This window comes from Anolis sagrei, chromosome 10 (assembly GCF_037176765.1).
Source record: "Anolis sagrei isolate rAnoSag1 chromosome 10, rAnoSag1.mat, whole genome shotgun sequence".
In the NCBI taxonomy this organism is placed as follows: Eukaryota; Metazoa; Chordata; class Lepidosauria; order Squamata; family Dactyloidae; genus Anolis; species Anolis sagrei.
The window spans coordinates 23,413,403-23,441,383 of record NC_090030.1 but is presented as its reverse complement, the minus strand read 5'-3'; the positions used below and the strand labels follow the sequence as shown (position 1 = coordinate 23,441,383).

General features: G+C 44.6%; 1 protein-coding gene and 1 long non-coding RNA gene across 2 annotated transcripts in view; both read left to right on the top strand.

Moving 5' to 3' along the window:
- The window catches only part of LOC137097634 (uncharacterized), a 457,703-nt gene extending 430,203 nt beyond the window's left edge, over nucleotides 1-27,500 (top strand). Inside the window, exon 2 of the long non-coding RNA XR_010910318.1 lies at nucleotides 24,677-27,500. This is a non-coding gene — a long non-coding RNA (uncharacterized lncRNA). The remainder of the gene's footprint in view (nucleotides 1-24,676) is intronic.
- On the top strand, nucleotides 728-27,500 carry RAP2C (RAP2C, member of RAS oncogene family). The gene is made up of 4 exons (XM_060756065.2): nucleotides 728-919; nucleotides 8,006-8,371; nucleotides 14,870-15,189; nucleotides 22,501-27,500. The coding sequence occupies exons 2-3, from the start codon at nucleotides 8,099-8,101 to the stop codon at nucleotides 15,146-15,148; spliced, it is 552 nt and encodes a 183-aa protein (XP_060612048.1). The 5' UTR covers nucleotides 728-919; nucleotides 8,006-8,098; the 3' UTR covers nucleotides 15,149-15,189; nucleotides 22,501-27,500.
- Nucleotides 27,501-27,981: the final 481 nt, after the last annotated feature.

Here is a 27,981-nt window from a genome sequence, read left to right as displayed (position 1 = left end):
TACCCTGAGAATATGGGTACAGCCTCTTATCCATCCACTCCTGTACCTCATCGACTAACATTAATGAATAGTGATGACTAGATAAATATTTCTTCCTGAAATAAATAAAGGAAGAAGGGAGAATTTGGAAGACCCAAACTTAAAAAAAAGAAAAGAAAAAGGTTGTAAACCATTTTCATAATAACACTGTTGATGTGTTCAGCGACTGTATCTTTTGCCTGTAAATATTTGAGATATATATATATATATATTTCTCTCTCTCTCTCTATATATATATATATATTTCTCTCTCTCTCTCTCTCTCTCTCTCTCTCTATATATATATATATATATATATATTTGCCATTGGTCGATGTTGCAATGAGCAGAGAATAGTAAAGAATAATGACAATAATGGTATGTCTTACCCACCATCTTTGTTTTTCACCCGATTAGGAGCCGAATGCATCTGAAAGTGTGTCACACTTTTAAAAATCCCCCCCTTTCGGGGTGTTACAGCCACTAGGTTCCCTACTCGGAGGCACTTCCGGTAGCTAGCCGAGCGCAGAGCAACAACAGGGAGGCGGGACTTCCGCTGGAAAGGCAACATTGTTCTCCAGATAATGGTCCGCGGATACCACTCTGCGCTTTGCCCCTCTATGGTTACGACCGCTCTGCGCTTTGCCCCTCTATGGTTGCCGTCCCAACTAATTCAGCCTGAGAGTCGAGCTCTCATGGCGCACCGGAAGTGTAGGCCTCGGAGCCTTTGGGAGGGTGTCACCGGCAGAGGCGTCCCCGGAAGTGCCGCTGCCAAAGTGGTCCGGGCGGGTTCTTAGTCGGGCGGTTCCCTGGCTGTGGAGTGGAGAAGGTTTGCGGCCGGCCATGGAGTGAAAAGGCGGCGGCGGAGGAGGAGGAAGCGGGCCTCAGGGCCAGGAGAGCGGTAAGGAAGGGGAAAGAGTGGGGAGGGAAGGAAGGAGGAAGGGAAGAAGGGCTGGGCGTTGTCTTTCTCCGCCGAGAAGGGGCTCCCTCCCCTGAAACTGACCCCATTCAGGCCTCCCAGGCTTTCCCTCGAATGTAATCCAAGGCTGGCCAGTTGGGGGACGTATTCATCAATAATAAGTAATACATTTATTGACATCCCGCTTCCTGGGAGGCATGCACGGAACTCCATTCAAAAAGAAGGCCCCAAACAGGACAGAGGAAGGGCCTGACTCCATTTGGGCCATGTATTTTGCAATTGGGTAGCTTCCCCCTGGTTGCAATCATAGGGCCAACAACCTATCAATCATCATTAGAGCCTTTAGCTCTGCCCCTTTCCCCAGGTTTGGAGGGGAAAGGGGACTTTTAGTTCGGTCTCACAGTTTGGAGCCTTACAGCAAAACGTGTGGGCTTTCTCTGTCCCACCTAGAATCATGGAATCAAAGAGTGGAAGAGACCTCATGGGCCATCCAGTCCAACCCCATTCTGCCAAGAAGCAGGAATAATGCATTCAAAGCAACCCTGACAGATGGCCATCCAGCCTCTGTTTAAAAGCCTCCAAAGAAAGAGCCTCCACCACACTCCGGGGCAGAGAGTTCCACTGCTGAACAGCTCTCACAGTCAGGAAGTTCTTCCTAATGTTCAGATGGAATCTCCTTTCTTGTAGAATCATAGAATTAAAGAGTTGGAAGAAACCTCATGGGCCATCCAGTCCAACCCCCTGCCAAGAAGCAGGAATATTGCATTCAAATCACCCCTGACAGATGGCCATCCAGCCTCTGTTTAAAAGCTTCCAAAGAAGGAGCCTCCACCACACTCCGGGGCAGAGTTCCACTGCTGAACGGCTCTCACAGTCAGGTTCTTTCTCATGTTCAGATGGAATCTCCTTTCTTGTAGTTTGAAGCCATTGTTCCATTGCGTCCTAGTCTCCAGGGAAGCAGAAAACAAGCTTGCTCCCTCCTCCCTGTGACTTCCACTCACGTATTTATACATGGCTATCATAATAATAATAATAATAATAATAATAATAATAATAAAACTTTATCTCCCCAAAGGGACTCAGGTAAAAATCACAGAACATACAAAGTAAAAACAACTTAACCATAAGATTAACAAAAACAAAATATGCATAAAAATTGTCGCCATAACACACATATAATAAAAGTAATCCTGCCTGTTCAAGGCAATTTAAAAAGTTTAAAAGGCAGGACCAAGATTTGTGCAAGCCCAAAAATTCTAGGGGGGGGGGGAATTAAATGCAGGCAACAATAATATTTGGTATGGGTCTATGGCTGTTCATTCCAGGGCCGACTAGAGGAAATGATCTGGGTAACTGGTAGGAAGAATAAGGCCGTATTTGACAATGTATAGGGCTGAGTTAGAACTGGCCATTTTCAAAGGCTTGTTGAAACCACCAGGTCTTCAAGCTCTTACGAAAGGAAGGGGGGGTGTTCCGGAGGTGGGGGGCCACCACTGAGAAGGCCCTCTCTCTCGTCCCCACCAACCGTGCTTGAGGCAGTAGTGAGACCGAGAGGAGGGCCTCCCCGGAAGATCTTAGAGTTCGCGCCGGTCCATAGAAGGAGATGCAATCTCCTCTCAGCCTTCTCTTCTTCAGGCTAAACATGCCCAGCTCTTTAAGCCACTCCTCATAGGGCTTGTTCTCCAGACCCTTGATCATTTTAGTCACAATATTCCAGTTGTGGCCTAACCAAGGCAGAATATAGCATGGGGAGCATGACTTCCCTAGATCTAGACACTAAGCTCCTATTGATGCAGGCCAAAATCCCATTGGCTGTTTTTGCCGCCACATCACATTGTTGGCCCATGTTTAACTTGTTGTCCACGAGGACTCCAAGATCTTTTTCACACCTACTGCTCTCGAGCCAGGCATCGTCCCCCATTCTGTATCTTTGCATTTTGTTTTTCCTGCCAAAGTGGAGTATCTTGCATTTGTCCCTGTTGAACTTCATTTTGTTAGGTATCGGGATGTATATTAATGTGTTACTTATTATTTATTTACTGCATTTCTACCCTGCTCTGTCTCAACTGAGAGCGGCTTCCAAATTGGCAATATTCAATGCTGCATTGAATATAAAACATACAAATACATTATGCATCAAAATCATACAAAATCATTAAAACAATAGCATACAAATACATTACATAAGCTGTTAAACATTGAAATCAGAACCCAGGAGCCATTCCAATCACATTCATAGAATCCTAGAGTTGGAAGAGACCTCATGGGCTATCCAGTCCAACCCCCTGCCAAGCAGCAGGAATTTTGCATTCAAAGCACCCCTGACAGATGGCCATCCAGCCTCTGTTTAAAAACCTCCAAAGAAGGAGCTTCCACCACACTCCAGGGCAGAGAGTTCCACTACTGAACGGCTCTCACAGTCAGGAAGTTCTTCCTCATGTTCAGATGGAATCTCCTTTCTTGTAGAATCATAGAATCATAGAATTAAAGAGTTGGAAGAGACCTCATGGACCATTCGATCCAACCCCCTGCCAAGAAGCAGGAATTTTGCATTCAAAGCACCCCCGACAGATGGCCATCTAGCCTCTGTTTAAAACCCTCCAAAGAAGGAGCCTCCACCACACTCCAGGGCAGAGAGTTCTACTGCTGAACGGCTCTCACAGTCAGGAAGTTCTTCCTCATGTTCAGATGGAATCTCCTTTCTTGTAGTTTGAAGCCATTTTTCCATTGCGTCCTAGTCTCCAGGGAAGCAGAAAACAAGCTTGCTCCCTCCTCCCTGTGACTTCCTCTCACGTATTTATACATGGCTATCTGTAAGGACGTTGCCCAGGGGATGCCCAGATGATTTGATGTTTTTATCATCGTTGTGGGAGGCTTCTCTCATGTCCCCACATGAGGAGCTGGGGCTGACAGAGGGAACTCATCCGCCTCTCCCCAGATTTGAACCTGCGACCCATCGGTCTACAGTCCTGCTGGCACAGGGGTTTAACCCACTGCGCCACCGGATATGAGTAAATATAATAAACATAAAGGGAGGAGGGAGCAAGCTTGTTTTTTGTTGCCCTGGAGACTAGGACATGGAACAGTGGCTTCAAACTACAGGAAAGGAGATTCCACCTGAACATTAGGAAGAATTTCCTAACTGTGAGAGCTGTTCAGCAGTGGAACTCTCTGCCCAGGGGTGTGATGGAGACTCCTTCTTTGAAGGCTTTTAAATAGGCTGGGTGGCCATCTGTCGGTGCTTTGAATGTGATTTTCCTGCTTTTTGGCAGGGGATTGAACTGGATGGCCCACAAGGTCTCTTCCAACTCTATGGTTCTATGATTCTATAAAAATAATAATAATTAATATAAACAGGCCAGGTTGGATTACATTTTGAGTGGGGCCCTTCCTTCTTTTGGGGTGGTATCCTTCTCTCGACTCTTTGGATCCCTCCTTTAAACATAATAGGGAATCAATAACCTCCCCCCCCCCCCCCACACACACACACACACACAAACACATTCTGTGGAGCTTTGCAGCCCTTGCTTAGATATATGAGCTTGGGGTACTGATAATAATAATAATAATAATAATAATAATAATAATAATAATAATAGAACTTTATTTGTACCCCGCTACTATCTCCCCAAGGGACTCGGAGCAGCTTACATGAGGCCAAGCCCACAGTACATCAATAAACAAAAGCAATAAACAAAAACAATAAATACAATACAGTTAATACAAATCACATCTAAACTGTAACACACAAGGATTTAAAAACCTATGGCCGGGCCAAATGTAATAGTTTAAAAAATTTAAAAAAAATAACGCCGGGCATGAACAAGGGAGGATATAACTGGTCTAGGGTTTTCAAAGAGAGATGAGGGGACTCAGTTAATCCTAAATCAGTGGTAAAGTGCATTTTGAGGGCATCTTGCTGAGAACTTTCCTTATTCTGGGAAGGCACACTGGAACAACCACGTTTTCAGGCTCCTCCTCTCCCTCCTTTAGATCCTTCCTTAAAACTTCATTTGGGATCAGATTATTCCCACCCAGTGGAGCTTGGTAATTTCCCACCTTTGCACAGGCCAGCCTTGGAGCCCTTCTTTTGGGACGGGACCCCCTTAATGGTTAATAGAGATAAATTAATCCTCACCAGGCCTCCTTGGTGGTGCAGCGGGTTAAACCCCAGAGCTGCTGAACTTATTTATTTATTTATTTACAGCTTTTATATTCCGCCCTTCTCACCCCGCAGGGGACTCAGGGCGGATTACAGTGTACACATATATGGCAAACATTCAATGCCAATTTTTGACATACAACATATACAGACATAGACAGAGGCTATTTAAGTTTTTCTGGCTGCCAGGCGAGCTGTTGCTTTCATCGTCCATCTACGACACTGATGAAGTGCTTCCACATTCCCCGCATGCTTTTGCTGAAGTCTTTATGGCCTCATAAATTAGTTAATTTAGCCTCCCCACACTTTAAGGTGGTACCTTATTTTCCTACTTGACAGATGCAACTGTTTTTCGGGTTGCAAAGGTCAACAACAGGCTACACAATTGGTTGGAAACCCACTCCAACCTGGGCTGGCTTCGAACTCATAGCCTTTTGGTCAGAGTGATCTTAATGCAGCTGACACTCAGCCTGCTGCGCCACAATCCTGGTGCACAATCCCCTTGCTGACCAAATGTCGGCAGTTCAAAACCGAGGAGTGGGGTGAGCTCCCACTGTTAGGCCCAGTTTCTGCAAATCTAACAATTCAAAAACATGCAAATGTGAGTAGATCAATAGGTACTGCTTCAGCTCGAAGGTAACAGCGCTCTATGCAGCCATGCCAGCCACATGACCTAGGAGGCGTCTACGGACAACACCGGTTCTTCAGCTTGGAAATGGAGATGAGCACCAACCCCCAGGGTCAGACACCCAACTTAACAACTTAACACCCAACACCCCTTCTTTAGAAGTTTTTAAGAAGAGTCTTAAAACTTGGCTCTTCCATTGTGCCTTTGATGAGTAGGTACAATTTCACATGACTGTTTAGATGATAATTCTGTCATTAGAGTAGATGTCCCATCCCCCCCTTTGTGGGAAAGCTTGACTCCACAACCCTTGCCATGATGAGTCCTACTCCACATGTTATCTGCTTCTCTCATTTATCTTGTCTGAGTTTTTAATTAGTTTTAATTAGTTTTTTTTAATAATTACATGTAGCCCGCCCATTGTCTCTGTGTCTGTGTCTATTGTAATTTTTATATTTTTACGTTCTATGTAATTCTGATGTTGTTTATTGTTTGCGTTTTTTGGTTGTGTTTTGGTTTTCTTTATTGTAATTGTTGTTCGGGCCTGGCCTCATGTAAGCTGCTCCGAGTCCCCATAGGGGAGATGGTGGCGGGGTACAAATAAAATTTATTATTATTATTATTATTATTATTATTATTATTATTATTAAGTTATTGTGGGTTTTTTCGGGCTGTATGGCCATGTTCTAGAGGCATTTCTCCTGACGTTTCGCCTGCAGGCGAAACGCCAGGAGAAATGCCTCTAGAACATGGCCATACAGCCCGAAAAAACCCACAAGAACTTAGTGATTCCAGCCATGAAAGCCTTCGACAATACATTATTATTATTATTATTATTATTATTATTATTAATGTCTATACCTTTACTTTTACTTTATTCCTCCTCCTGTGGAGCTTTGTACCCTTTTCAGCTCCATCTGAACAAGCCAGTCTAGGGGTACTTTTTGGGGGTGGGACCTTCCCTCTCCTGTTTGGAGCCCTTATTTATTTATTTATTTATTTATTTATTTATTTATTTACAGTTTTAATATTCCTCCCTTCTCACCCCGCAGGGGACTCAGGGTGGATTATAGTGTACACATATATGGCAAACATTCAATGCCAATTTTTGACATACAAACATATACAGACATAGACAGAGGCTATCATCAACAAAATGTTTATTTCCAAACTCCTTGGCAGACTTGGCACAGCTTGATAAAGTTACAACACAAACAGTCAATTTGAGAAACCATAGAGATGTTCTTTCTTTCCTTTTTTCTTCAATTACTGAGGTAACCTTTCTCCAAATGGTAGAAAAAATCCGGAGATATTTCACCCTAACCCTGAGCTGCTATGGTTAGAAAAAACAGGTTTTTCCCTATCTAAGCACAAGGTCAGTTTGGAGATGACGTAATGCTCAATAGTACTCAATAGCTATTTCTCTCTATTTCTCAATTACTATCTCAATATCTTAATATCTCTCTCTCTATAACTCAATTATTTATTTATTTATTTATTTACAGCTTTTATATTTCACCCTTCTCACCCCGCAGGGGACTCAGGGCGGATTACAGTGTACACATATATGGCAAACATTAAATAGCCTCTGTCAGACATAGACAGCGGCTATTTAACTTTTTCTGGCCGCCAGGGGAGCTGTCGCTTTCATCGTCCATCTGCGGCGCTGATGAAGCACTTCCGCATTCCCCGCATGGTTCCCCCGTTGGAATGCTTTGCTGGAGTCTTCTTTATGGCCTCATAAATCAGTTAATTTAGCCTCCCCACACTTTAAGGTGGTACCTTATTTTCCTACTTGACAGATGCAACTGTCTTTCGGGTTGCAAAGGTCGACAACAGGCTACACAAAATTGGTTGGGAACCCACTCCAACCCGGGCTGGCTTCGAACTCATGACCTTTTTGGTCAGAGTGATCTTAATGCAGCTGACACTGCATTGTTTGGATCTTTGGATCAAAGCATGGAATTATCTGCTTTGATATTCTGGATTATATGGCAGTGTTGAAGGGGCCTCAGTAAGGCAAAGTATGAAGCTAATGCCAGTGCCAAACTACAACCTAAAGTTGAGCTCCCCCCCACCCTTATCAAACTTGGCAGGAAACCCAATATGAAGGAATTTGGAGCCATTTCTTTACAAGAAACCTGTGCTTTTACTCCTCGCTCCCTCGTCCCCTCCCAGTTTGAGGCTTGTACTTAAATCTCTCCTCTTCCCCAACCCCAGATAAAGATCCAGAATGTGGTGGCAACTCTCTTTTTTCTTCTTCTTCTCCCCTTCCTCTTAGCCTGCTGGGCCGCTGCGAGCCGTTCCCCCCTCCACTTGCCTCCAGGCGTGAAGCCTTCCTGTTTTATGCTGGGCAGAGAGGAAAGCAGCGCCCATGAGGGAGTACAAAGTTGTGGTTCTTGGGAGTGGGGGGGTGGGCAAGTCGGCCCTCACCGTGCAGTTCGTCACCGGGACCTTCATCGAGAAGTACGACCCCACCATCGAAGACTTCTACCGGAAGGAGATTGAAGTGGACTGCTCCCCGTCAGTGCTTGAAATCCTGGATACGGCAGGGACGGAACAGTTTGCCTCCATGCGCGATCTCTACATTAAGAATGGCCAGGGATTCATCCTAGTTTACAGTTTGGTCAACCAACAGTCCTTTCAGGTAAGGAAAACCATGGCATTGTGTTTTTAACTGTTTCTTGGTTTGATTAGTTCATTTATATCAGGGGTCCACAAACTTTTTAAACAGAGGGCCAGGTCACAATGCCTCAAACTGTTGGAGGGCCGGATTATAATTTGGAAAAAAAATGAATGAATTCCTATGCACACTGCACATATCTTATTTGTAGTGCCACTTTAAAACAATACAATAATTAAAATGAAGAATGGGTTGTTCACTGCAGACTACTTCAACCAGAGAAATCAGCCATAGCAGAGCACCTGATGAACCAACCTGGACACAACATATTATTTGAGAACACAGAAATGCTGGACCACTCTCACAACCACCATGTCGGGCTACACAGAGAAGCCATTGAAATCCACAAGCATGTGGACAATTTCAACAGAAAGGAGGAAACCATGAAAATGAACAAAATCTGGCTACCAGTATTAAAAAAACTCTAAAATTAGAACAGCACAACAACAGAGAGGAAACAAACAACAGCATCTAATCACCTCTCAACATAAGATTGCTCCAGGCACTGCCAGGCAATCAAATGCTAATCAAGGTGGTCAGTTGAAACATTCACACCTAGCTCCAGCAGACAAGAGTCCTTTGTCTCATCCTGGTCATTCCGCAGATATATAAACCCCTTTTTCCCAGTTCCAACAGACCTCACTACCTCTGAGGATGCTTGCCATAGATGCAGGCGAAACGTCAGGAGAAATGCCTCTAGAACATGGCCATATAACCTGAAAAAACCTACAACAACCCAGTGATTCCGGCCATGAAAGCCTTCGACAATAAAATGAAGAATATTTTAATAAATATAAGCCTATTAGTATTTAAATGGGAAGTGTGAACCTGCTTTAGGCTGATGAGATAGGATTGTTGTTGTTGCTGTTGTGTGCTTTCAAGTCGTTTCAGACTTTGGCTGACCCTAAGCGAGGGCTGGGTAAATGACCTTGGAGGGCCGCATCTGGCTCCCGGGCCTTAGATTGAGGACCCCTGATTTATATCCATGTTTCTCAACCTGGGGGAATCGGGGGAGGGGGGCGAGGTGTGTCAGAGGAATTTATTTATTTACTTCATTTATATACCACTTTTCTTAGCCCTCAGGCGACTCAAAGCAAAATTCAATGCAAAACATCATAAAACGATTATAGGACAGTTAAAACAATAGCATCATCAACAATTAAACATCAATATAACAATCATTAGTGTCTCATCAGTAAAATCAGAATCCAATCTCATCATCCGTTAATCTGTGTTCCTATATTCATTACACTGCTTAATCGAATACTTGTTTGAACAGCCAGGTCTTCACTTTCCTCCAAAACGCCAATAGGGATGGGGCCAATCTGATATCTATAGGAAGGGCATTCCACAGCCGAGGGGCCACCACTGAGAAGGCCCTGTCTCTCGTTCCTGCCAGGCGCGCCTGTGATGCAGGCGGGACTGAGAGCAGGGCCTCCCCAGATGATCTTAATGTCCTATTTGGTTCATAGGAGGAGATGCGTTTGGAGAGGCAAGTACGGCCAGAACCATTTTGCCAAAGACCATCAGAAAACACAGCATTTTCTGTTGTTCATGAGGGTTCTGTGTGGAAGGTTTGGCCCAATTCTATCGTTGGTGGGGTTCAGAATGCTCTTTGATTGTAGGTGATCTATAATTCCCAGTAACTACAACTCCCCAAATGTCAAGGTCTATTTTCCCCAAACTCCACCAGTGTTCACATTTGGGCATATTGAGTATTCATGCCAAGTTTGGTCCAGATCCATCATTGAGTCCACAGTGCTCTCTGGATGTAGGTGAACTACAACTCTAAAACTCAAGGCCAATGCCCATCAAACCTTTCCAGTATTTCCTCTTGGTCATGGGAGTTCTGTGTACCAAGTTTGGTTCGGTTCCATCATTGGTGGGGTTCAAAATGCTCTTTGATTGTAGGTGAACTATACATCCCAGCAACTACAACTTCCAAATGACAAAATCAATTTGGGCGTATTGGGTATTTGTGCCAATTTGGTCCAGTGAATGAAAATACATCCTGCATACCAGATATTTACATTAGCAAAATTGTAGTTATGAAGTAGCAATGAAAATAATGTTATGGTTGGGGGTCACCACAACATGTGGAACTGTATTAAGGGGTCGCAGCATTAGGAAGGTTGAGAACCACTGATCTAAGCCTCTTGCCTTGCTTTTTTTCTCTCTCGGAATAGCTTAGAGTTCAGGCATGGGTATTGTGTTCATAAACATTGACTGGAATGTTAGATCAAGCAGATTCATTTTCTGGAGTGGGAATGTATGAAGAGGTCCAATCTGGCGTCTTTTAACTCGAGCAGACCTCGCAAAAGGGCAGGAAGCTCAGCCTGTATATCTGCATGGATGCCGAGCCAGATAAACACTATCTCCGTCCTTTTTCCTTGGCATTCCTTTCCTATCATGGCTTTGGCTGCTATCTCGCCTGCTCCAGCAGAAAGACAACTTAATAACCCCTCAAGACTTCGGGCCTGTATCCAACGCTTTTCCTCCCCCTCAAGTCTTGCACTTCTGTTGCTTGGAGCCTTAAAAAAACCCCAAAACACTGCTCATCAAAAGGAAGTAGGCGGACACCTTATGCCGTGATTGCGGGGATAATTGATACTTCAGTGCTTCTGCACCCAAGATGCTGCAGAGCTTATGAGGCTTTTTAGCATGTCCATATAGAGTAGAAAAAGTGTGATTGGGAAAGGTCTCATGGAGGTCTGTTTAGGTTGTGGGACTCCTCTCCACCCACTTTGCCAGATGTTTGTTTGCATCCCCAGAGTGGTAAGCAACCTACTATTTATTTATTTATTTATTTATTATTACACTTGTATACCGCTAATATCTCAGCCTAAGTCGGCAACTCATTGCGGTTTACAACATCTAAAAACAACAATATTCAATTTAAAAACATAAAAACACATATAAAATACAGAGTTATTGGGCCACCAATAACAATCCAAGTGCATCTCGTACTGGGATCACAATCCAAATTCGTCGTCCGTAATTACCAGTCCTTAATCGTCAAGGTTCGCTTCGTCGGATTATCCGAATGCTTGTTCAAACATCCATGTCTTAAGTTTTTTCCGAAACGCCATCAGCAAAGGGGCTGACCTTATCTCTATAGGGAGGGTGTTCCAAAGCTGGGGGGGCACCACAGAAAAGGCCCTATCTCTCGTTCCCGCCAGCCGCACTTGTGAAGCCGGCGGGATAGAGAGCAGGGCCTCCCCAGAAGATCTTAGGGTCCTGGCGGGCTGATAGGTTGAGATACGTTCGGATAGATAAGTTGGGCCAGAACCGTTTAGGGCTTTAAAGGCCAATGCCAGCACTTTGAATTGAGCCCGGTATATTTACTATATAAATAATAATAATAAAACTTTATTTATACCCCGCTACCATCTCCCCAAGGGACTCGGTGTGGCTTACATGAGGCCGAGCCCACAATACATCAGTAATAAAAGCAATAATAACAGTAATACAAAACAATAAAATAAAACTCATAACAGAAGATAAGCAATAAACATTAACAGTAACACAACGGCGTTTAAAAACCTATGGCTGGGCCAAATGTAATAATAATTTTTTAAAAAATAATGCTGAGCATAAACATGTGAGATATGACTATGATAGAGTTTTCGGAGAGGGATGGGGCATGCAGACAATCCTAGATCACTAAAAAAGTGCATTTAGGGACATATTGCTGGGAGTTTCCTTATTCTGGGAAGGCATACTGGAACAACCACGTTTTCAGGCTCCCCCTAAAGCAGTGGTTCTCAACCTGGGGTCCCCAGATGTTTTTGGCCTTTAACTCCCAGAAATCCTAACAGCTGGTAAACTGGCTGGGATTTCTGAGAGTTGTAGGCCAAAAACATCTGGGGACCCCAGGTTGAGAACCCCTGCCCTAAAGACTGCTAGTTGGGGCATGTCTGATGTCCCCTTGGGGTAGTGAGTTCCAGAGTCGAGGGGCCACCATCGAGAAGGCCCTCTCCCTTGTCCCCACCAATCATGCCTGCGATGGAGGTGGGAGCACGAACAGGGCCTCTCCAGGTGATTGTAGAGATTGTGTGGGTTCGTACACAGAGATGCGGTCACGCAGGTAGGCGGGTCCCAAACTGTTAAGGGCTTTGTAGGTAAGAACCTGCACCTTGAATTGGGACCGGAAAAAGAATGGCAGCCAGTGGAGCTCCTTAAACAGGAGGGTTGACTGCTCCCTGTATGAAGCACCAGTTAACAACCTGACCGCCACCCGTTGAACCAATTGAAATTTCCGGGCCGTCTTCAAAGGCAGCCCCACGTAGAGTGCATTACAGTAGTCCAATCTGGAGGTGACTAAGGCATGGATCACCCTGGCCAGATCCGCCTTCACGAGGTACGGTCGCAGATGGTGCACGAGTCTTAATTGTGCAAAGGCCCTCCTGGCCGATGCCTGAGCCTCAAGCGTAAGTGATGAGTCCAGGAGGACACTCAGACTATGGACCTGTGACTTCAGGGGGAGTGCAACCCCGTCTATACAATATGTAGTTCTTGCTAGTCCTGCATATGAGTATGCCTTTCAGTAGCCTGTTAACGTATAGCAACCCCATCAATTTCAGAGGGCTTTCTTAAGGTGCTTTTGCCGATTCCTTTCAAATAGAGCCCAGAGTACATGGAATTATTTATTTATTTAAAACTTTTCTATCCCGATCTTCTCACCTCCATAGAGGGACGCAGACCGGCTTACAGCAAGGATTCAATGCTACTAATACAAGTTAAAACATCATACAACAATACAAGATCAAAATACATACATACTGTATATACTCACGTATAAGCCGACCTGAATATAAGCTGAGACACCTGATTTTTCCACAAAAAAACTGGGAAATCTTATTGACTCGAGTATAAGCCGAGGGTGAGAAATGCAGCTGCTATTGGTCAATTTGACACATGGCCACCCAGTCTTTCTGAAGGACAAGAGGGAGGCTTGGGAGCGATCCTGGACTCTGCAGACGGCCGATTCTCTCACAACAGAAGCGACTTGCAGTTTCTCAAGTCGCTCCTGGCACGACAAAAAAAAAAAAAAGAACAACAAAAACGCAGAAACTCCATCAGTACTTAAAGTTTGTTATGTTGGGCAAGTTTGCTCTGGATGGAACATTGGTGGGGTTCTGTGTGCTCTCTGGCTGTAGGATAAACCTGGATCCCCAGGTTTCAGTGGTGACCAGGGGAGCATTTGCACAGCTTAGGCTCGTGCGCCAGCTGCGCCCGTACCTCGGGAAGTCTGACTTGGCCACGGTGGTACACGCTCTGGTCACATCCCACCTTGACTACTGCAACGCTCTCTACGTGGGGCTGCCCTTGAAAACGGCCCGGAAGCTTCAGCTAGTCCAGCGCGCGGCAGCCATGTTACTAACAGGAGCGGGACGCAGGGAGCACACAACGCCCTTGTTGTTCCAGCTCCACTGGCTGCCGATCTGCTACCGGGCCCAATTTAAGGTGCTGGTGTTGGCCTACAAAGCCCTAAACGGTTCCGGCCCAAAATACCTTTCGGACCGCATCTCGGCCTATGAGCCCACGAGGGCCTTGAGATCGTCTGGGGAGGCCCTTCTCTCGATCCCGCCTGCTTCACAGGCACGTCTGGCGGGGACGAGAGAGAGGGCCTTCTCAGTGGTGGCCCCCCGGCTGTGGAACACCCTCCCTGTAGACATCAGACAGGCGCCCTCCCTTATGTCTTTCCGTAAGAGCCTAAAGACATGGCTATTTGAGAAGGCATTTAACTAAGTGCTACAATAATTTGGTAAAGACGACTGGAACGGAATATGGATTATGAGATTGGTTATGATTCTACGACGAGATGGAGCGGATTATTTAGTGTAACTAAATTATTGTTGTATTATTGATATGTTGATATTTCGTTATTGCTTTTTGTAAATTGTCTTTTATATGTTGTACACCGCCGTGAGTCGCCCTAGGGCTGAGAACGGCGGTCAACAAATGCAGCAAATAAATAATAAATAAATAAATAAATAAACTACAACTCCCACTCTGGTGAGCCAGTCCCCTCAAACCCCTCTAGTAGGTTGTGCTAGTCATGGGGGTTCTGTGTGCCAGGTTTGGTTCAGGTCCATCTTTAGTGGAGTTCACAGTTTATCTGGTTGTGGGTGAACTACAACTCCCAGAAAGGAAGGTCAGCTACCTCATTTCTCTCCAAAAAATCCTATCCTAGTTATATTTTACCTTGTTCACGTCAGCATATTTTCAATTTTAATCTATTACATTTGGCCCGGCCATTTTTAAAATTGTTTAATGTCACTATTGATTGTTTTTTGTTTATGTGATTTATATGATTTGTGTTTTATTGATTGTTTACTGATGTTGTGTTTATTAATGTTGCCTTGACACAGTCAGCTTGGTCCAACTGGATACTGCATGAATGTGCTGAAAGGTCATGACCAGAATGGAGGCCACTCAGTGGTTTTGTTTTTCCCGCAGGACATCAAGCCAATGCGGGACCAAATTGTGCGTGTGAAGCGATACGAGAAGGTGCCCCTGATCCTGGTGGGCAACAAGGTTGACCTGGAGTCGGAGCGGGAGGTCCTCTCCGCCGAGGGCCGGGCCTTGGCTCAGGAGTGGGGCTGCCCCTTCATGGAGACCTCCGCTAAGAGCAAGACCATGGTGGATGAACTGTTTGCAGAGATAGTGAGGCAAATGAACTATGCATCCTTGCCGGAAAAGCAGGACCAGTGTTGCACAACCTGCGTCGTCCAGTGAGCGAGAGAAAGCAGGACCTCAATCATGGCCATACAGAGCAGGTGGGTAGCAGAGCTGGCTGCAATGTCCACCCGCCCCGAAAGCAGCCTGTTTATAAAGAAGCCCTTGCTGTGTGTGTGTTTTATGACAGGGGCCCCATAACTAAAGTTTATGAAGATTTATTGACGCACTGAATATCAGAATGATGTGCTACAGATTGTGATCACTGGATTAAAATTTTCCATTCCCAGCTCCCAGTTAGCTCACTGTTGTTGTCTGCCATAGAAGGCAAGTAAAAGAGGCTCTCTGGGATGACGTTTCACTACTTCAGTCCTTTTACAGGTGTCTTTTTATGTGTGACGATGTGGGGGGGAAATATTTTCTTTTAAACCTTTTTACTACCTTGTATTGATGTATTTTCCCCTTTTTAAATTGGCTGGGGCTGTCTTGTGAGCTTTTACGTTGAGGCTTTTATATTGCAGGCTTGAGACACTCTTGTAGTAAACAAAGAAACAAAGTTTATTTATAGCTTCTGGCTCCAACGCTTATGGTTACATTTGTGTGTTCTGATACAGTCTTGAGTCTTACATTCAATATCATTCACTTAGTTGGAGCCCCCAGTGGCGCAGTGGGTTAAAGCCATGTGCCGGCAGGACTGAAGGCTGACAGGTCGCAGGTTCGAATCTGGGGAGAGGCAGATGAGCTCCCTCTATCAGCTCCAGCTCCTAATGCGGGGACATGAGAGAAGCCTCCCACAAGGATGATAAAAACATCAAAAATCATCCAGGCGTCCCCTGGGCAACGTCCTTGCAGACGGCCAATTCTCTCACAACAGGAGTGACTCCTGACACGACAAAAAAAAATCACTTAGTTAACCTTTCCTATCGAACTTCAACTGTTTCACATCAACAAATATGTTACTTTTTCATACCCTTTTGACAGAACTATATTCCGCCTTAAACCACACTGGCACTTCTTTATTTTCCTTAAAACTTAAGCTCCATTTTCCTAACTGCTTTTCTCTCACAGAAGTTCCTAACTGTCCTTCACAAACAGGAATCCCTAACTGCTCTTTTCTGACTCTCTAACTGCCTATTTTTAAACTTAACTCCGCCCCTTTGGAATGTTCATCTCTCTTACCCCCAACTGCCGTTCTGGCTCAGTGGCCCTTTCAAATCCTGGCCTACACTCATCTGCCTAAGACCAATCGGCTGCACGTATGCAAATTTATCTTGCCTCTACTGTTGCTACCCTATTTCTGCCAATTCTGCCACATTGCAACATTGTGCTATACATCAAAATTTTAACATAGATCAACAAGTTCGCTACACCCTCTAATCCGGAAGCCTGGATCCCCCCACATCAACGTTTCTCAACCTGGTGGGTCAGGACCACTGTGGGGATCACGAGGGGGTTTCAGAGAAGTTTCCAAAGGCCACCAGGAAACATATTTCATATGGTCTTAGGAATCTCTTTGGCAGAGGAGGCTGAAGATCTTTCCACCTGTCCTGCTCTTCCTTTTTGGAAACACATAACGAATCCTCCCACCAAAAGCTCTCCTCTGCTGTGATTGGCTGTCCTCTCAGCCAAGAGGAGGGCTATTTCTAAGGTTCCAAGTGGGGAGAGGAGAGCAGGTATGCTTGGCGCATGGTAGCATGGTGCACTTGTGCGGGTGAGGGAGAGTGTGTGAGGCTGGAGGGAGGCTCTCACCAGTGAGCCCCTTCAAGGCGGAGGTCAACAGGAGCCATGAGGACCAACTGAACTTTGTGTTACTGCATGGATGAGACATCTGCTATTTTGGTATGGAGTTTGCAGTTGGCGAAACCATGCCACTGTCTTTGGAAAGGCCATTTTCCTTTTTAATATTTCCAGCCACCAGACATTTATCCTTCCAAGGATGGACAATACTCTCTGCAGGAACTTGCATGGGAGTCATAGAATTATAGAATCCTAGAGTTGGAAAAGACCTCATGGGCCATCCAGTCCAATCCCCTGCCAAGAAGCAGGAATATTGCATTCAAAGCACCCCTGACAGATGGCTATCCAGCCTCTGTTTAAAAGCTTCCAAAGAAGGAGCCTCCACCACACTCCGGGGCAGAGAGTTCCACTGCTGAATGGCTCTCACAGTCAGGAAGTTCTTCCTCATGTTCAGATGGAATCTCCTTTCTTGTAGTTTGAAGCCATTGTTCCGCGTCCTAGTCTCAGGGAAGCAGAAAACAAGCTTGCTCCCTCCTCCCTGTGACTTCCTCTCACATATTTATACATGGCTATCATGTCTCCTCTCAGCCTTCTCTTCTTCAGGGTAAACATGGCCAGCTCTTTAAGCCGCTCCTCAAAGAGCTTGTTCTCCAGACCCTTGATCATTTTAGTCGCCCTCCTCTGGACACATTCTAGCTTGTCAATATCTCTCTTGAAATGTGGTGCCCAGAATTGGACACAATATTCCAGGTGTGTTCTAACCAAGGCAGAAGAGAGCATGGGGAGCATGACTTCCCTGGATCTAGATACTAGACTCCTATTGATGCAGGCCAAAATCCCACTGGAAAATCCCACTGCATCACATTGTTGGCTCATGTTTAACTTGTCCACGAGGACTCCAAGATCTCTTATTGTTGAAGGCTTTCATGGCTGGAATCACTAGGTTCTTGTGGGTTTTTTCGGGCTATAGAGCCATGTTCTAGAGGCATTTCTCCTGACGTTTTGCCTGCATCTATGACAAGCATCCTCAGAGGTAGTGAGGATGTCCTACTGTCAAGCCAGGCACCGTCCCCCATTCTGCATCTTTGCATTTCATTTTTCTCCCTATCTTGCATTTGTCCCTGTTGAACTTCGTTTTGTTAGTTTTCGCCCATCATCTCTCTAATCTGTCAAGATCTTTTTGAATTCTGCTCCTGTCCTCTGGAGTATTGGCTATCCTTCCCAATTTGTTGTCGTCTGCAAATTTGATGATCCTGCCTTCTGACCCTTGATCATCAATTTTGCAGCCGACACCACATTGGGAGAGATACAAGGTGAGGCAGCATAGCTTCTTTTTTTCAAAACTTAATAAAACCCATTGTATGAATCACAATTTATTTTTTTTATAATGTAGGCGCATACTTAAAGTTTTGTTTTAACGTAGTTTTGAAGATCAAATTAGGTAGGTGCCATCCCCCGATCTCCATACACTGAGTAAACCAATTTCTGGCGTTTGTCATGACTCTTGCCAGCATAGCAGGCATTATGTTGGCAATTTCTTCCTGGATGTTGGTCTTCTAATCTTGAAGGGTCCTTGGACGGTTCACATAAACATGGGATTTAAAAAAAAAACCAATAGAAAAAAATTACAAGCGGCCAAATCTGGAGAGTGGGGCGGCCAATTCAAATCCGCTCGAAAAGTAGGCCTCAATGGCAAAAGCATGTTCCAACGCATGATGGCGACTGAACTGTGTCAGGACAAAACTTTATACGCCCTCCTCTCGAATAAAACCACTAGCGCTCCGCTACGTCTTCAACCGACTGAATGGCGCGCATTTTTAAAAAGGAAGTTATGCTGCCTCATCCCGGGAGAGGCAGATGAGCACCCTCTATCAGCTCCAGCTCCTCATGCGGGGGCATGAGAGAAGCCTCCCACAAGGATGGCAAAACATCAAAACATCCGGGCGTCCCCTGGGCAACATCCTTGCAGACGACCAATTCCCTCACACCAGAAGCGACTTGCAGTTTCTCAAGTCGCTCCTGACACAACAAAAAAACAACAACCCTGTAGTTAATACTCAAGAAGACAGGAGCAGAATTCAAAACGATCTTAAGAGATTAGAGCGATGATTGGCCAAAACTAAAAAAAATCAAGTTCAACATACATTTTACGTAATATATAATAGGGGCAGTTCCCAAGTTACGAACAAGAGAGCATTCTGTAGGTTTGTTCTTAAGTTTGTATGTATGTCGGAACAGGCATTTAAAAAAGTGTAACGCCAGCCATATATATATCTTTACTAGCTTGGGAACCCAGCAGTGCCCGGCTTATTAAAAGAAGGCATTGTTTGTTTTAGGATGTTAGGTAATATCACTGAATGTATTGTCAAAGGCTTTCATGGCCGGAACAACTGGGTTGTTGTAGGTTTTTTTGGGCTATATGGCCATGTTCTAGAGGCATTCTCTCCTGACGTTTCGCCTGCATCTATGGCAAGCATCCTCAGAGGTAGCGAGGTCTGTTGGAACGAGGAAAAAGGGTTTATATATCTGTGGAAAGACCAGGGTGGGGCAGACTACTTCAACCTGGCAGTGGTTGAAGTAGTCTGCAGTGCCTTTCATGTTCCTTGATCCAGAGATGTCAGCCATAGCAGAGCGCCTGATGAAGCAACCTGGACACAGCATATTATTGGGGAACACAGAAATGCTGGACCACTCTCACAACCACCATGTCAGACTGCACAGAGAAGCCTTTGAAATCCACAAGCATGTGGACAATTTCAACAGAAAGGAGGAAACCATGAACATGAACAAAATCTGGCTACTAGTATTAAAAAACTCTAAAATTACAACAGCAAAACAACAGAGGGGAAACAATCAGGCACATATAATCAACAAAAGATTGCTCCAGGCACTGCCAGGCCATCAAATGCTAATCAAGGTGGTCAGTTGAAACATTCACACCTAGCTCCAGCAGGCAAGAGTTCTTTGTCCCACCCTAGTCATTCCACAGATATATAAACCCATTTTCCTAGTTCCAACAGATATCACTACCTCTGAGGATGCTTGCCATAGATGCAGGCGAAACGACAGGAGAGAATTTCTCTATAACATGGCCATATAGCCCGAAAAAACAACAATCCAATATTACTGAAGTTTAGTCCAGATTCATCATTGGATGGGTTCATTGCTCTCTGGATAAGGATGAAATACAATTCCCAGATTCCCAGTGCAATCGCACCCAAACCTAGCCTGTATGCACTGTCAGCCATGTTGGTCTATGTGTAAAGTTTGGTCCAGATCTGACATCGCCTGAGTTCAGTGTTTTCTGGATGCAAGTGAACTACAACTCCCAAAAATCAACATCTATTCCTCCAAACCCCTGCATGTTCAGTTGGTCTTGGTGTTTCTCTGTGCCAAGTTTGGTCCCAGTCCATTGTCGGTGGGGATCAGAGGTTCTCTGGATGTAGGTGAACTATAACTCCCAAAATCAAGGTCCATTCCCACTAATCCCTGCAGTATGTTCAGTTGATCATGGGGCTTCTCTGTGCCAAGTTTGGTCCTAGTCCATTATCGGTGGAGTTCACAGTATCAGTGAGGGTCTGCAAATCCCATTATTTGTGGCAAGTATGGTCCAAGAACATTGGCTGGTTGTGTCAACAGTACTCTCCGAATGTGAGTCAAGTACAACTCCAGTAAATCCCCAAACCTCTTGTTCATTTGCTGATCAATTCCTCTGCTTGCTGTGTGCCACAAGAAAGGATAGGAAAGGGTTAAGGGAGAGGGAGTAGGTGAGATCATGCAAATTCCACACAATGGAGGGAGAAAAGAACCTTGGGATGTCCATTCTGGAGGAAAAACAGAACATCTAGGATGAAATTGTCCCTGCATGAAAGCCTTCACTTGGGTGGGGGACAGCATGCTGTTTGTGGAGAACACTGGTAGGATTTGGGCTACATGTTCATGGTGCTCACTATAACTGCAATGACAGTGGAGGGAAGGTTATCGCTCAGTGGGAACTAAAGCTGTTTGTGGTGGTGAAAGTCTGTCTGTGTAAGTGGACACCTCTGCCATGTACACACATACACATTTTCACTTTTATTATGTACTAGCTTGGGGACCCAGCACTGCTCGGGTTATAAGAGAAAGTCCACCCTCCTCCAAACTGCACCACGATGTAGAGTGGGTCATGGGTACTCTGTGTGCCAAGTTTGGGCCTGGTCTTTGATTTGTAGGGGCTACAATGTTCTGTGGGAAGTGAATCGGGTGAAGGTACTGCAGATCCCATCTTTCGTGGCCCACCCTGCCCTAAACTGCACCAGCTTTTAAAGTGGGCCATTGGGCCTCTGTGTGCCAAGTTTGGTCCTGATCTGTCATTGGTGGGGGCCACAAGGTGTTTTGGACTTCAACTCCAACCATTCCTGACAGCCTCAGGCTCTTGCCTTTTCCCCCTCTTTGACACCTCATAATGTTGGAATGTTAAGACTGGCCAATCAGAGACCATATACAAATTGTACCACAGTGGCAACCAATCAGAAAGCTGCCACAGCCTCAGCCCCCTTTCCTTTCTCCTCTGCTACCTCAGAATGTTGGAATGTTGAAGCTGGCCAATCAGGGACCATATGCAAATTGCACCACAGTGGCAGCCAATCAGAACGCTGCCACACACACCTCCCTCCCTCCACGTACAAACATTCACTTTTATTATATAATCATAGAATCAAAGAGTTGGTAGAGACCTCATGGGCCATCCAGTCCAACCCCCTGCCAAGAAGCAGGAATATTGCATTCAGATCACCCCTGACAGATGGCCATCCAGCCCCTGTTTAAAAGCTTCCAAAGAAGGAGCCTCCACCACACTCCGGTTCCACTGCTCCGTTCCACACTCCGTTCCACTGCTGAACGGCTCTCACAGTCAGGAAGTTCTTCCTCATGTTCAGATGGAATCTCCTCTCTTGTAGTTTGAAGCCATTGTTCCGCATCCTAGTCTCCAAGGAAGCAGAAAACAAGCTTGCTCCCTCCTCCCTGTGGCTTCCTCTCACATATTTATACATAGCTATCATATCTCCTCTCAGCCTTATCTTCTTCAGGCTAAACATGCCCAGCTCCTTAAGCCGCTCCTCATAGGGCTTGTTCTCCAGACCCTTGATCATTTTAGTCGCCCTCCTCTGGACACATTCCAGATAGATAGATATAGATATGTCTCTATATATCAGCTTTGAATAGTATAGGGAAGGGTTAACACCCCTGTGGCGTGTATCTTGCTGTCTGTGCTCCAGTTCAGAAGATTCCACCTAACTTTCTGTCCCTGTGATCACTGGATTTTGAAAAATTTGGAAACAAGAATTGGTTGAGTTTTTTTTTTTCCGTGTCAGGAGCGACTAGAGAAACTGCAAGTCGCTTCAGGTGTGAGAGAATTGGCCGTCTGCAAAGATGTTGCTCAGGGGACGCCCAGATGTTTTGGTGTTTTACCATCCTTATGGGAGGCTTCTCTCATGTCCCCGCATGTGGAGCTGGAGCTGACAGAGGGAGCTCATCCACGTTCTCCTCAGATTCGAACTTGTGATAAGGGTTTAACCCACTACACCACTGGGGGCTCCTTATATGGAAGGTATAATGAAGTAGGGGAGCGGGAGTCCCCTTTGAGTTGTGTCTCTCGTATAATCCCTGCCCTGACTATGTTTTTGCATTTGCCGCAGATAAAACTCAGAGGAGATTTGCACAGATGCTGCTTTGGAGAACCCTTTTCCAGCCCAGGCTGCAAAACTGAGCCTCAATCCGCCCTGTCTCTCTTTCGCGCCCGTTTCCAGGCATCGAGTGCAAGGCAAACACTTAAAAAAGAGGGTGAGAGGCAACCGCGGAGGCCCTTTCCTCGGCCGGCGACAGAAAAACGCTTAGCATGTTTACCATACATTTTGGAATATCTGTTCTTTCAATCTCTTGAATCCTCTCTTTTGGTTACTTGTTCTTATTTTTAAGAAATAGCTTTCTAAGTTCCTATTAATGGCTAATATGCAGCGATTTTTAAAAAATATTTCGATTTCTTTAATTGAGTTCCAAAAAAACAAACACTTGTATTTATTATTTAACTCTAAACTCAGTATTACCTACTTAAATGCCTTTTTTTAAAGAAGAAATTAGCAACGGAGAATAAGAAATTGAGCCTTAAAACGAATGGTTACTTCTGTATATTACCTCACATCCGTGCTTGATTTTGATTTTGATTTTTTTTTTGGTTCGTTTGCAATAGTCAAAAATGGTTTTTCCTCTCATCCCGAAATGTCATTGGTTGAAATGTTTGGTGGGAGGGGGTGTTCTAGATAAAGAGAGTTCAAGTTCGATTTCGAGGGGTGTTCCAACCTCCTTTTTTGCAAAGCAGGACCCAGCGAGTTGGGTTACGATGCGTGTTCTCTGTTCTTCTACGGCATTTAGATCTCGGAAGGTTTTTAGAAATGTCCGGGTTGTCTTGCAGATGCGTCTCTGAAACGGTTTTGTTTCGGATGCCTATTGACTTGGAAGTAACCCTTTGCTTTGCGTTTTGGAGCATGGGTTTCCCCAAGATGATAATGTGAGCACATGTCAATTTTTTCAAAAGGACTGTATGGTTTTTCGTTCGTAAACAGATACTTTTTATTGATATTTCGGAGCAATATTTCTTTTGCTTGGTGCTCGTCTTGCACTGAAGGTTTTCCCCCTATTTTATGCGCTTTCCTTTCCCGTTTTATGCGCTTTCCTTTCCCGTTTGCAGTCACCCGATGCATCTCTCAACCGTTGCCTTCTGCCGAATTTCCCCGTTCTTTTAACTGGGTTTTTCTTTTATTTTCTTTTGTTCTGGATACTTGAAACTTCCACAACGCAGGATTGAGGCCGAACAAAGAGGTTATAAATAGTTGCAGCGTTTGAGTTTGATCTGGAAACCCATGTCCTCCCATCAGCTATGAATTGCAGATTTCAAGAGCCTGTCCCAAGCCGTTTGGACGCCATTCTTTCATTTTAAACACCCTGATTTTCTTAATGGAAACTCTAAACTCAGTATGTGTCGGAACCCAGATGCCTCAAGACTCCTTTTCCCTCTTCTAACACCCATACTATCACTTGCAGTGTTACTGACAGGCTCTACTACAACAGTATGACCTACGCCAGTGATGGGCAACCTTTTGAGCTTGGCGTGTCAAAGTTCGCCAAAAAGCAAGCATTACTTGGGTGGGGTGTCACTGTTGCATCCCAGATCAGGAAACGAGACCATAAGATTAAATCCACCACACTGGACTGTGGGAACAAACAATCCTTTTTATTGATGAAAAATAGTTACAAAAGAAAAGTAAATGCAAAGTCAAAAAGCCACAGTAGAAACTCAGCAGTCAGGAAAATCTCTGAACTAGAGCAAAATTCCAAAAGCAAACAATACAAAAACCTGGAACCTGTTAGCATCTCACTAACTGTACTTGAAAACTAGAAGCCTCTGGGAATGCAGGCCATGGGAAACGGGAAATCTGCCAAGGTGTTGCCTCAGTCTAAACGATTCTTGATCTAACGAGACAGCCCGGGGAGAGGCCCCTTAAACTAAAGAAACTGTTCCTTGACACGCCTCCAGACTTGGAAGCCTGAGCCTCCCTTTCCCTTAATCTACTTGACCTTCGCAGCTCCTGCAATTCACTCCTGTTTTTCCAAATCTGTTCTCTTCGATCCTCATTAAAAAACCCAGGTGTGAGTTCCTCCGGAGAGCTATCACTGCTTGGTTCCAAAACATTCTCATCAGGAGAGTTAGTTTCACTTTCCCCGCCACTGACCTCAGAATCAACAGTTTCAAAACCATCAGGGAAAGATACATGTTCAGAAGCCTGTTCAGTTTCATCAGGAAATACAGAGAATCAGGTTCACACAGAGATTGTCACACAGAGGCTGAGCCCCAACAGTCACCGAGAAAAAGAAACCCTATAATTTTGCGATATTTACAGTTTAAATAACAAAAATGAATAATAATAATAATATATGACGGGAAATTGTACCCGTAACTCAGACTCTCGCCTCTCCCAGCTCCCTCCTCCCCTCACTTTTCTCAGTAATGATGGTCACTTAGAAATCCACAACACCCCAGAACAGTAAATTGGATGATGGTTGCTGTGATTATGTGGTAGCTGGTGATGGAGATCACAGGGCCCCCCCAGATGTGTCCCCCACGGCATTCCGCCGCTCCCTGCTCCCTAATGGCCTAACTGGACGTTCCAGAACTAGACGCTAAACTACTGCAAATGTTTTATCCTCGGCTTCTGCTCCTGGACATGCAGGAGCCAAGGATGAAATGTCCTTCTTGGGATGTAGACCCAAACTTCTCTGTCTGCAGCCGCGTGTCATCAAAAATGTCTACGCGTGTCAGTACTGACATGCGTGTCATAGGTTCGCCATCACAGACTTACGCAATACGTAGACAGAAATTATTTGGCCATTAAGTGATATTGATCGGCCCAATAATTGGCAACACGGCATTGGCAACAAAAACTAGAATTTTTGTTTGAAGGGAGACAACTCTACATCCGAAAAGAGAGACGTAACAGCATAATGGTTGTCTCCATTGAGTCCTAGTAAAAACTAGTAAATATTATAGTTGTCAAGTGATACTGATTGGCCCAACAATAACTGAGAATGCATTGGCTAGAGTTTTCTTTGAAAGGAGATAACTTTACATCTCAAAAGAGAGATGTAACAGCATAACGGTTGTCTCCATTGAGTCTTAGTAAATATTATGGTCATTGAGTGATATCGATCGGCTCCGTGATTGGCAATTTCATTGGCAACAAAAACTAGAATTTTCGTTTGAACGGAGACAACTATACATCCGAAAAGAGAGACATAACAGCAAAACGGTTGTCTCCATTGAGTCCTAGTAAAAACTAGTAAATATTATAGTTGTTAAGTGATACCGATTGGCCCAATGATAACTGAGAATGCATTGGCAGCAAAAACTAGAGTTTTCTTTAAAAGGAAGTAAACTTTACATCTCAAAAGAGAGATGTAACCGCATAACAGTTGTCTCCATTGAGTCCTAGTAAATACTAGTAAATATTATGGTCATTGAGTGATATTGATCGGCCCAGTGATTGCCAACACTACATTGGCAACAAAAACTAGAGTTTTTGTTTGAAGGGAGGCAACTTTACACCTCAAAAGAGAGATGCAACAGCATAACAGTTGTCTCCATTGAGTCCTCGTAAATACTAGTAAATATTATGGTCATTGAGTGATATCGATTGGCCCAGTGATTAGCAACACTGCATTGGCTATAAAGTGATATTGATTAGCCGAATGATAGCCCAGAATGCATTGGCAACAAAAGCTAGAGTTTTTGTTTGAAGAGAAGCAACTTTACATCCGAAAAGAGAGAAGTAACTGCATCTCAGTTGTCTCCATTGAGTCCTAGTGAATACTAGTAAATATGATGGCTATAAAGTGATATTGATTAGCTGAGTGATATCCCAGAATGCATTGGCAACAAGAGCTAGAGTTTTTGTTTGAAGGGAGACAACTCTACATCCAAAAAGAGAGACGTAACCCCATAACAGTTGTCTCCATTGAGTCCTCATAAATACTAGTAAATATTATGGTCATTGAGTGATATCGATCGGCCCAGTGATTAGCAACACTGCATTGGCAACAAAAGCTAGAGTTTTGTTTGAAGGGAGGCAACTTTACATCCGAAAAGAGAGACATAACAGCATAACAATTGTCTCCATTGAGTCCTAGTGAATACTAGTAAATATGATGGCTATAAAGTGATATTGACTAGCCGAGTGATAGCCCAGAATGCATTGGCAACAAAAGCTAGAGTTTTTGTTTGAAGGGAAACAACTCTACATCCGAAAAGAGAGACTTAACTCCATAACGGTTGTCTCCATTGAGTCCTCGTAAATTCTAGTAAATATTAACTTCTGGCTTCCCAGATTGGAAATCTTTCAAGTTTGGTTTGCACTTTAATAGAAGACGCCCAACGGAAGATTGTTTCCAAACCCGGCCTGGCCGTGAAAGATGCGCCAATGGGACCCAGAATTCAAATTGTCCAATTTCCATGATTAAAATTGTGTTCAAATTCCATTTTGAGTCAATGCCTGTTTTAAAAGGAAAGGCTTAAATAAGGGACCAAAAATGTTCAGTGGTAAATTGTTGCTTTAACAGCATTTAACAATGAGATGCAAATCTGCAAAGGTGTCTTTTCGGCACGTGAGGATCGCATCCTTCGCTTGGGAGAGGCTCTTCAAATAAAGGCATTTTCAGGTTTTTCCAGTCCTTTTATTGGCTGGAGTTGGAGCGATTTAGGGAGGCTGAGATGGACCCAGCAGGGTTGTTTTTCCCCTTTTCCGGGTGCAAAGCGAGGCAAGTCAGACCCAACTCTGGGCCCCGATTCTCCGCTCATAGCACACGGCTCTTGCTGTCGAGACACCACTCACAGGCCCCCAAAACAATACCGCCCTTCTTGTATCCAATGTACTGTATGTCCTTTTTACCAATGAGAAATGTTTGGAGACAAAATCCGGGTACGGATCAAAGAGCAAGAAAAGCAGAGCAAAGGATGCCTTGCAAAGGTTGGAAAAGGCCACCTCTTCACTCCACCCACCTGGTTTTCATTGGTTCTTCTTTTGTAAGACAAGCCTATGGTCCACCTGTTTATAACTTTTTTAATAAAATAGATACCTGTATTACCAAATGCTGGGTGGGCCTGCTCTTTTCTTTCGAATGGTTCTGCGACGGTGTGTTTGGCTCTTTTTGTGATGGTGTAACCAGGGAGTGCGCCACCGGGATTGTGGCGCAGATGGCTGAGTGTCAGCTGCATTAAGATCACTCTGACCAAAAGGTCATGAGTTCGAAGCCAGCCCGGGTTGGAGTGGGTTTCCAACCAATTGTGTAGCCTGTTGTTGACCTTTGCAACCCGAAAGATAGTTGCATCTGTCAAGTAGGAAAATAAGGTACCACCTTAAAGTGTGGGGAAGCTAAATTAACTGATTTATGAGGTCATAAAGAAGACTCCAGCAAGGAAGCATGCGGGGAATGCGGAAGTGCTTCATCGGCGTCGCAGATGGACTGTTGCAAGACAGATCCCTTAAAGTGCCAGACCAGTATTTAGTAGCAATAAAGTTTATTAGTTCACATCCAAGAGAGTTCAAAAACTCCATCACAACATGGACGAT

Bases quoted from the DNA above. Each gene is read 5' to 3' on its own strand.
- RAP2C (XM_060756065.2), top strand. From the start codon at position 8,099: ATGAGGGAGTACAAAGTTGTGGTTCTTGGGAGTGGGGGGGTGGGCAAG. The intron at 8,372-14,869 runs GTAAGGAAAACC...TTTTTCCCGCAG, and splicing joins TCAACCAACAGTCCTTTCAG to GACATCAAGCCAATGCGGGA.